The sequence below is a fragment of the Anser brachyrhynchus genome (genome assembly GCF_964034855.1).
Source record: "Anser brachyrhynchus genome assembly, chromosome: 1".
In the NCBI taxonomy this organism is placed as follows: domain Eukaryota; kingdom Metazoa; phylum Chordata; class Aves; order Anseriformes; family Anatidae; genus Anser; species Anser brachyrhynchus.
In genome coordinates, this window is record NC_137694.1 from 76,788,716 (window position 1) to 76,799,519 (window position 10,804).

Here is a 10,804-nt window from a genome sequence, read left to right on the forward strand (position 1 = left end):
ACATCTCCACCCCCAAGCTACTGCCTACTCTAAAGCAGTGATGGCATTTTCTCACATAAAAGCCTTCTTGTCCTACTTTCCCTCATGTTTCTATACCTTTCAAAATAAAGGTTTGATGCTGCAAACATGTTGGACAATAGGACTTCCTCAAATTATGAAAATGCAGATCATAGATGAACAAGAATTAAAGCTCAAGTCCTTCAAGTCAAAGAAAAAAAAAAGATTTTTTTAGAATAGCACGAGCTCTATCTTAAAGCACGCCTCCACTGTAGACAAGCTTTTAGTTGGAAGGTGAAATTATAAGGATGAGGTTAATTTGGTGACACCAGCATCTCCAATACATTTCTAAGGATTCCTTTTCCCATCCAGGTGAACTAAGTTTGCCCCACTGAAATAGTTTCTCCTCCATTTTTTCTATTCTCCAGAGCACTGTTTGAACTGAAAGTAAAAAATCTCAGAACATGATTTAAAGCACTACTAGAACTGCAAAGCTAAAGAAAAGCTTTCAGGCCTACCACTTGAATATTAGTTTTTGGAACTAGGCTGTCAATCACTAGCTATTGAGATATTTGTATTTGGTAAAGACTAATATTCTGAACATGGTAAGCATGCAACAAACAATGGCTCCTACATTGTTACCTGACAATAGATTCCTGAATCTGTGAGATAATTCTTTTCATTACTTCTTATAAAGTAATCTGTTTCTCTACTCTCATCTTAAATACTGTAAAAGCGCAGGCTGTAAGCAAGTATTAAAATATTTTATCATCTGATGAAAACTGCTTTATAAAATACTTACTTCACTGAAATAAATAAGAGAAAGTAAAAACAAACAGCTCCCCTCTGAAAAGGGCCACAAACAAACAGGAAGCCTAGAGAGAGCTCTGTTAGCCTCCTGTAGGTCCTTGGCCAATAACGGGTCTCTCTCTGAGTGGAACCCCCCGGCCACTGCATTTCTTTAGAAATGCAGAACTTCTCCTTTGGATCTTACCGGAGGGAAACAGAAGTGAGTATCAAGTGAGAAAGCGTTAGCTGGAGATTGAAACAATATAGAGTTATTGTATTTATAGTTGTGTTAACTAAAAATAGTTAAGAGTTTAATCTATCAAGCTTTGAAAGAGGGAAAACTAAAAGCTGCTTTAATCCTGTCCCCTACACTTCCTCAGCCTCATATCCTTGCTTGCCCAGCAAATGGAAAGTCTAAAGCACAGTGCAACTTCAAGATAGAGAGTGTTATGGTAAGCCATTCTTGTTAAACATCAGATATTTTGATAACCTAACAAGCATATCAGGCTTCAAAGTCTGAGAAACACTTCATTTCTTAGTGGTAAGCTTTTAGTTCAACAAGAACATGTATTTGCAAAGTCACGATTTATTTTACCTCTTCCTGAAGAGAAGCCATTTTGATGATGAGAGACTGATTTTCTTTTTCCTGATTAGGTTTATTAATAGAAAAGCAAACAAACAAAAAGAGACAGTAGTCATTTTTAGCACATCAAATTCAACATTCAAAGCCAAACTGAGACAAAAAGCAACAGAGCACAAATACCCACAAGGCCCAGTACAAAGCCGTCATGCTGCATTCCTTTGCTTCAGGGAGTGGAGCTGAATGGGGAGTGTTGAAACCAGTGCAGTTCATGAGCTCTCACTGATTCTACACTTCCTAAATTCAGGGCTTGACCCCAATATTTCACATTAGAATAAAACTCAGACCACTAGACAATAGGAAGGATGTATTCAGAGTGAGCAAGGCTAATTATGTGCAAGTTCAGACAAGTCGGAAAAGCTTATGTGCCACACACTACTTCGTCCTGCCCACCACCACTGCAAAGGAAGAAAAGTAGTAGTATCCCACTCAGTGCCTCCACAGCTCAGGGAACAGTTACTAAGTGACTTGTAAGCAGAACTACAAGACTTCTTATAATATTTCTCCCTCCCATCTCCTTCACAAAAGAAGAATTAGGTGTATAACCCAAAATTAAATCAAAACAATCAAAAATGTATGCACAATGGATCAAAAATAGCATAAAATAAATTTTATGTTCTTGCTCCGCATGGAAGGCTTTCCTGTTTTCTAAATACTCCCCATCAGCAGCACACAGAGTCACGGAACACCTATTTACAGCCTACGCCCATGCAGCAAGACACAGAGATACCACTGTAGCGTGAACAGCACGCACGCATGGCAGCAACACAAACATATGTTTTCCAGACAGCATATGCTCTGACATCTGACAACACCTGCTACAGCTGCAGCAGCAGCAATGTTGTTACCATGCTGCTTTATGAATCTTACAATCACATTGGCTTTACTACTCAGACACCTGAGGTGCAATTCAGATACCCTTGCGTAGGCATCCCGTGCCTCAAAGGAGAGATGCCAAGCATGCTGCATGGCTTCTGGCTGTCAGCCCAGAACAGACAAGCTTCTGGTAGGCCCTTGTCACTTCTGCCAGCCCATGTGGATAACTCCAATAAGCCTAGGGAGGTTTTGGAAAACAACTCCTTTGTGCGGGTATCTGAACCAAGCCTCCTGTCCTGCTGGTTCTAAAATACAGTCTTGTGCAGCACTTGAATTTCTGGCAGAATGCTGTCAACTTCAAATCAGACAGAGCTCAATGATGAGAGCTGTTGTCTTTAATCATAATGAAAAGCAAGATCAATTTCCATGGTAGACTGGTCCTTTTAATTGTTTTCTTCATTGTAATAGATGGTAGTTCCATGCAAAAACTTCACGATACTTTCCTAACACTAATAAATCATATTTCAAGCCCCACTACCTATGAATACAGAGGTGGTCATACTGCTGATTTCTTATGGTCTGAGTGATCATGCCACTGCTACAGCAAAGCATGAGAACTTATTCAACATAAGCTAAGAAGTAAGAGCACTTACTAGGTGTTTATTCTGGCAGAGAATCTGCTGTCTCTTCTCTTCCAACAGGTTCAGGTTGTTTTTTGCTTCTTCTAGTTCTTCTTCCAGTGATTTGGCTTTCAGCACAGAATGCTGGATGCTGCATGTAGATAAATAAACCCAGTTAAACTACAGCATGTTGCTGTTGGTCAGGCTTGAAATACCAAGAACACAGCATTTTTAGAAGCCATCAGGGACTTACTCTTTGGCACGGATGCTTGACAAAAATGATGGGCTCTGCTGTTAAGTAAAGGCTCACAGATTCACTGTTTATTTCATCAGTCCCCTTCCACACTCAGATTAAGGGATGAAAACCCAGGCAAGCATAGCACCAAAGATAATATGCTTTTGTTTGTATCCAACTTACCACCAGCTTGCTACAGTCATATATCTGATTAACTTGAGCACATAAATCATCTTTACAGTACTTCATTGTTAGCAGTTAAGGAAGCCATTTCAGTTCAGTTTTCAAGGATAAGCTCTGCATCATTGTTTTCCTGATCAGATACCCCAACCTATATATATATTTAACTGTATCTGTATCTGGCTAGCCTGGGGCTGTCTGTACAGCACCATGGAGCATGATGTCTGGTATGAGGGTACATGTCCCACACCAGCTATGCTGCAAGACTGTTGCCTGAATCTCCCCGAAGACTCTGGGAATGGTTTGGCAGTTGACATAACTATGTCACATTTGAATTAGTTGGGTGAGATGAGCATTATGAACTCACCGTATAAATAGGCCTATACTCACAGCATCGATGGTTCCCCGAGATACAGCAATACTGATCTAGTGAGACAACTCACTCTAGCTCCTCAAGGGACTAGCAAAATAGCTCTTTCACACTCATTTCCTCTCTGCTTGGCAGAGTGGTCTAGGACTGGAAACCTTACAGTGCTTGGCTGTTCACTTGGTAATATTAGCCCTTTTTCATCCACCCACCCCACACTGATTTTGCTTCACCCTAAAAATTTGCCTATAACACACCCACAGCATCTCAGGCCACAAGAACCAGGCTATGAGATGAATGACTGTTTTTATAAGAACCAGGAGGTACAGAGCAGAACAATTGGGCAACTTGGTAGAAGATATGTCCACCCACAGCCATTACACAGTAGCCCAGGTCTCCCACCTTTTTATTTGTTGACATAAATTCTCATTATCTGCCAATAACTTATTGTTGGTCTCATCCATAGCTTCCAGTGTAAGCCTCAGCTTGTTGTTCTCTTCCTGAAGCTTCTGGTTGTTGTACTGCAGGTCTGCGACACAGGTTATCAAGTCCGAAGTCTCCCTGTTTCAGTAACAAAACCAGGGAAGATCAAGATAGGTCACTGTCTCTAATTTAGACTCTTTTTTTTTAATCCTGACATCGTGCTACAGCAATAAGAAAAGCGAGAAGAGAGCTCACACAGGACTTTTGCATTGTACAGTCATTTGCTCTAAATGAAAATATAAGATTGTGTTTAGATCAGTTCTGCAATTCTACGGACACCAGGAAATGTTTTGTCTTTAATCATTTTTTTTAGTCCTCCCTGCAATGGAAGTATGCCTCCAGACGAGTGCCACCTCTGCATGCCTGCAGGACAGCATCTTAATTAGCCCTTTCTAATCACCTCTTAGGCGATCGCTAATACTTCTAACTCACTCCTCAAGTTCTGGATCCTTTCACTTCTCCTAAACCACCCTGCACCTACACTTTCAACTGAAACTTGAACAGGGATCACCTTTTTGAGGTCCTGAGAAATGAGAGAAAAGTGTCAGAAGGTATATACGAATATTTTGACTATGCATAAAATGAAAAAAATATATTTGAAACTTAGTGCTTAATAGCAAAGCATTTAATAAAAAATTCAAATCTGAGTCATGATTATAAAAAAATAACCTAAGCAAAACTAAGGATCAGATTTTTCAAGAGAAAATAGCTTCTATTATCAAACATCTAAGAACTTAGAAGAGGTGATGGAGGTACAGTTTAAAAAGGAAAAAAAACATAACTTCCTCTCCCAGTAAGACTCCAACCACAGGGAATTAACAAGGTAAATGGACACAAAAGGACTAAGAAATCAGTAAGGAAAATTACTAGAATGTTTTTCAGTTTGAGCAGAATCTATATGGAAGAACATGAAAGCATCAAAACCCTGCACAGACTGAGGTCAGCATTAGCTTCAGAAAACTGTCTTGACAGAGCTTCCATCAGTTTTAGTGGTTCTTGAAATTTCTCAAGTAATCCAAAGGTAGGAGTACTAAACTCTCAGAAAGAATTGCTTAAATGAACTTACATGTCTCCTTTAGACACATCACCCCCAAAGGCTTCCAAGCTTCCTGATGTAACATTCATCCAGACAGGTGTCTTTTTTACTGAAAGAGATTTGGTTTTGGTTATGGAGTAAGAAAGTGGTGTTTCCTGAATAAAAATCAGAATAAAATGGTCTGCACCTTCAAATGTATTTTTATGTACTTTAAATTCCAGGTCTTCTACGTTTGCTGTTGATTCCTCAGTTGTACCATCTTCCCTGAAAGAGAAAGCATCAAAAATCACATACAAGAGTATAAAAAAAGATCACTTACCAGCTTTGTAATATTTGAAACCTTTCATCCTAAAACCACCCTGTGATCACAATACCCTAATGTCATCTTTGTTCCAAGGTACAGAACGCACAAGCCATGGGAAAACTTTCTACTTACCTGTTTTCACAGAAGCTTTTATGAGATAAATTGATAAAAAACTGTTACCATTTTCTCTTGCAGTCTTCAATCCACTCCTTCATGATGGCATGATATGTTTCAAGGTCCATGGAGATGTCTTTCTGCTCTGGATCAAGCATGTTGCACAGCTCTTCAAGACCACTGTCTTCTGATCCACGACTTGTTGTGTGTCTCAGATAATCAACTATCTTGGAAACTGCTACTTTTCCTAAAATAAATATAGGTGACCATGTATCAGATTCCAAAGTCTATTAGGACACTGTAAAGAGCTACCAAAGGGCCTCCTACTGATCTGCACTGGTACACATTCAGTTGCTGTAGGCAAGCAACTGATCATTGAAGTTCTAGTGTGATGCGGTAAGAAGTAGTTCACGCTTTTTTTCCTTCATCTCCTAATATAGAAGTGTGAAAGTTGAGTTACTAGTTCTGTGGACTTCACTTTAGAAAGAACAGACTCACCTTATTTGCTGTGTTACTACATTCAGATATCTCATCAAATTGAGCAGACCCTGTAACTGACATTATTTTACTCTGCTGGACTCCTTTATTTACCACTTCTGGTCGTATTTGAGGTAGAACTTGGAAGAATAGCCTTTCACTCTGAAGTTTCCTAAATTTCTTTTTCTAATAGGAAAAACCCTAAAAGAAATTAGCAGTCATTTCCAACACATTTGATTGGTAGAAACGTGTTGTGCCTCTACTTCCTCTGCACTAAAATACTGCAAAGATTAGCTTGTGGGCGGCAGGGGGGGAGGCAAGGAGGAAAGAGAGGCATCATGCAAAAGAGGCACAGGGATTTGTTTTGCGTCTGCCATGCATACAGCCACCTAGGTAAGGTAGCTAGGCAGTCTAAACAGACCAGAGGTTACCATGTCTCAAGATGTAACATACCAGCTTTGAAAATTTTTTTAGGGAAGACTACAGAAGAGCAACAAACAGCCACTCACAAACCTGTATGCTCTATGTCGCATGCACAGAAAATAGTGGTCAGTAAGTCTTCTTCACAGATCAAGCTGACATCATACATGTTGTCAGCTTTGCAGCCCAGTGACTGCTTCCATCCTATGAAAGATAAGTTTATCATCCATCTTTATGTGCTCATAGTTCTATATGAGCACATAAACACGAGTTAGAAGCTCAAAGCTTCTAACAGCAGTGTTATTTCTGAGATGGCATGAATATACACATAACATCGTGATGTGCACGTTTGGGAGCTCTGGCTTTTCGTTTGCATGAGGTGAAAGCTACATAATGTGTTCTTTCTTCTCCTCCACACCCAGAATAAGATTTTTTTTGTAGAAAAATCATCAGTCAGATTACATTAAAACACGCCAAAAAAAAGAAATCTGAAATAATATCTTTTTACATTAAAAGCAGACTACACTGATACCCAAACCCACCTCTCCCCAAAAAGAGAATCAGCAAATTTGAAGGTTTTTTTTTTTTTTTTTTTTTTAAAAAAAAAGCCTTCTTACTTCCTCACTTGTTACATTTAGATTAATATTCTTTAGGGGAAAATTAAGATTCTGCTTAGTTCTATTTGAAATCTTATCATGTTGGAGTGATTGTAACACATTTTTACTAGGTTAAGAAGTAAAGAAATTCATCTATGTAGGCTTAATATTTGTATGTTTAGGCTTTTGGATTAAATGGTGTTTGTTTCAAGAATTTTTACCTCTTTCACTCAGAGATAACCTCTGTGGTGCAGGAGATTGGATCACAGCACTTTCTGACTTTTTATCAGATGTGAAGAACTGAAAGTGTGGACTTGACGTAAGGTACTTCTGTTCATGACGTGCATCTTCAGACTCAGTACTTGCTAAAGCACACCACTGGTTCTGGGCATTAGCTTCCCTGGATGTGAAGTAGGATGGAGAACTGTTCTCCATGGGGCATACTGGCATCCACGGGTTGCTGGTCCTCTCTTCGCTTTTAATGACTGAGTATGTAGCATTTGCAGAGCAGCTGTCAGAGATTTCCCCAAAAGAAGGAGACAGCAACTGCAAGTCTGCAGAGAAAACACTTTCACTGCTGGGACTGATGAAGCGTGGAGTAGTACTATCATGACTTCTGAATGTTCTTTTCTTCAGTATTTCTTCTAGATTTTTTCTGATATTGCACTGCGGACTGTCAAAGTTCCGTGACTGAAATTTTGGTATCTGTAAAGCAGGATTAGAGACTTGGTCCATCATTTGGATAGATTTGATCTTTCTGCATATACTGTCCACTGGGTTATGATGTCGTTTGTTAGCACCATGCTCTGAAGACATTATAAATTCCTCTCTCTTACAAAGTATCTGGAAAGAAGAGGGACAAAACAAAACAGTCAGGTACATCACCACGGACAACTTCTTTGTGAGAATTTTTCCTTTGAGCAGGCAGCTTGGAGCCTTGGTATCAAGTGATTTGAAAATCCTTGGCCATATACAGACTGGACAGGAACCTTCAACCACAGTGTTTAGTTCTCCAGGGAACTAGAGGCAATAGAGATCTGCACAAGGTGGGGAAGAAAAGAAACTTTTTTTAATTTCACTGCTTATTCTTAAATACAATAACCATACCAGAGAGGAAGGGGTAAAAAAAATAAAACAAAATAAAACTTCTCTTTCCAACCTAGCAGTTGACTATCTTCTTGAAGTAAGCTCTAAGCAACAGTTACTCAGCCCAGTTTATCCCAAATTATATATATATATGTTTTTTAAATATAGAAGTTTTCATTAGAAGAGCAAAACAACAGCAAAAACCCACACAACTTTCATAACCATTATTTTTGGTCATATTTTGGTCACATACTTCCTTCCTGATAGCATGGGTTTTTGCTTGTGTCTAACAGCAACTGTCCAGCTCTTTACCCGAGGTCCCTCCAACAGCTTTAGGCATTAGTATTTCTTGCTTTCGTTCAGAAGCCTCTCAGTCAAACCCCGCAGCCACAGCTATACAGGTCATTTTAAGTATTCTGAGGTTGCAGCATTCTTGATACCATCTTGCAACAGGTTTCAGAAGCTAAGGTTTAAATGAAGTTAGCTTTCAGGAAAGTATTAGTCTGCCTTTCTGAGTTTACTCTTTGTGGGTACTGGATTGGGGGATAGCAGGAGGCAGGAAAAGTGAGCACAAGAGTTTCAACATTTCAATGAGCCCACAAAAATAGAAAACTAAGAACCTTTGTTTTCTTTTACCAATTAACTACAACTACAACACTACCACACAAAGAATTGCCCCAAAAACATGCCCTGCAGAAGTGGTTTGGTTCTACTTGCATTTTTTTTTTAATCTTTCCAAATGTGATATTTTTGATCAGATATGCACATGTGCATTACCAAACCATGGGAGTTGCATTTTGAAGGGATAAAAACCCTGTTTCAACAAGATTTCTGTCATCCTGCAGTTTGCAATCTTCTCTGAACTGAGTAGTTGGGAGCTTTCCTCTGACACTATCCCACTGGGGACTTCCTTCACAGATCCTCTTCCAAAAAAGATAATCTGCTGAATCAGCAGCACCAAAGGATACCATCCACAGCCCATGAACATGGCTGGACTCAGAGCTCTACGACAGCTTTCTTAAACTTCATAAGTGTAAAGAAACAAGAGGGAAACAAGCAATGCTATTGGAAGTTAGCTATGACATTTAGATCATTATTAGAGATGCATTATAAGAGATAAAAATAGCACCAGATAAGTCTAGCTGAAGCTCCCTAGAATCAGATTTTAGTTCTTATTTTGCATCTAATATTACAGCTACATACCTACCTTTCCACCACTCTATCACTTTGAACTCATCAGCACTATTAATACACTGTACCATTTCTTGCAACAAGGTTACATACAATGCTTAAAGAAAAAAATGCAATGTTTGCTTTAAAGTACGAAACAAAAAAGCAGTAAAAATCCCAGCACATGCTGGCTGTATATCCTATGTGACCAGCAATAACAGCTCCCAGAGACTCCAAGGCTGAGGTTTAACTTGTAGCTAGCCTGTTGGAATGGTACCATCACAGATCAGCTTTTTGTTATAAAAGGAGGGGGAAAGGAAAACTAAATAACAGCTTAAAAACCACAGCTCACAAGGTGGTGTGTGTGTGTGCATGAGCACAACACCAGTTGTTGCCTGTAGGAACGGAACACTGAGCTCCTTGACCTGAAGGGATTTCCCCCTGCACAGTGCAAACACCAGCGTGCCCCCAGAAGGATATAGACTTCACAGAACCATGGCTTCTTACTCAGCCTGAGCATCAAGAAACCAAGTGAATCAACCTCTTCTTCCCCCGAAAGTTAGCTCCCCCATTTTCTTTCAGACAGAGGAAAAAAGAAGTAACAAGAAGTGGTTGAAGGCATCTTATCAAAGAAATTGATTTATTTTTTCAAAAATGGCAACATGCTTCACAACAGTTAACACAAGAGCTTCCACTTGTATAATCTTGTAGTGAAAAAAGGAAAACCACATGCAAGTATTTAAGAATCCAGATTGCCAACGAGCATGAATACTTCACAAAAATTGGTCTACTACAAGCTTTCTGCTCACCAGAAGCTGAATTTTATAGACAGATAGACAAGATCCCCAAGTTTATTTTTCTGCTGTTAATTCCGCAAGTAACAATATTTACCATAATAAATACATCCTTGGTCACAAGAATAGTAAGAATAACAATAGTAAGAAGTGCAGCACATTTTTTGAAGAAGGAGGAAAAAAAAAAAGACTGCTTTTTATTATTATTATGGTTGATTTGAAAGATTTGTTCCTAAGCAAATGCTAGGAAGTAAAGGAGTTTCCTATATTAGAGATACAGAATGCCTTTAAAAATAATTTAAAAAAGGTAAAAACACTGCAGTTAGACTTAATTACATTCTCTCAGTACGTGAAAGCCCTTAAATATAAGCAACCAATCATTAAAGAATACTATCCCTTTTAACAATACTCTTTTAAAATATTGCCTGCATTTTCCTGTTACAAAAGGAAATATAAGTACAAAACATTACACCTACAATAACAGAGTAGCACATAAAAAAAAAAAAATACCTTCTATTCCTGTCTGGTAGAGATAGCACACTGTAACTAAGGATATTTTAGCCGTTCCTCTAAAGGAAGACTATCTGAACAAACTTTAGTACTGAAACTAGCAGAGGGTTCATTTGCTAGAAAATCGGCTTTACAAGGTACACCTGTGGCTGTCTGTCACTCAGCTCTAG

The 10,804-nt window shown here is 38.9% G+C and overlaps 1 protein-coding gene across 3 annotated transcripts in view; it reads right to left on the reverse strand.

Moving 5' to 3' along the window:
* IRAG2 (inositol 1,4,5-triphosphate receptor associated 2) overlaps nucleotides 1-10,792 on the reverse strand; it is a 43,199-nt gene extending 32,407 nt beyond the window's left edge. Inside the window, exons 1-9 of one of the 3 annotated variants that reach the window (XM_080585475.1) lie at nucleotides 10,635-10,792; nucleotides 7,296-7,917; nucleotides 6,572-6,682; nucleotides 5,648-5,828; nucleotides 5,351-5,427; nucleotides 5,194-5,272; nucleotides 4,047-4,205; nucleotides 2,896-3,013; nucleotides 1,382-1,432 (exon numbers count right to left, since the gene is read on the reverse strand). In XM_080585475.1, coding sequence (XP_080441601.1) covers nucleotides 1,382-1,432; nucleotides 2,896-3,013; nucleotides 4,047-4,205; nucleotides 5,194-5,272; nucleotides 5,351-5,427; nucleotides 5,648-5,828; nucleotides 6,572-6,682; nucleotides 7,296-7,890 — 1,371 coding nt within the window. In that variant the 5' untranslated portion in view covers nucleotides 7,891-7,917; nucleotides 10,635-10,792. Of the gene's footprint in view, nucleotides 1-1,381; nucleotides 1,433-2,895; nucleotides 3,014-4,046; nucleotides 4,206-5,193; nucleotides 5,273-5,350; nucleotides 5,428-5,647; nucleotides 5,829-6,571; nucleotides 6,683-7,295; nucleotides 7,918-10,634 lie in introns of those variants that run through there. The other 2 variants (XM_080585473.1, XM_080585474.1) reach the window with 2 other exon arrangements.
* Nucleotides 10,793-10,804: the final 12 nt, after the last annotated feature.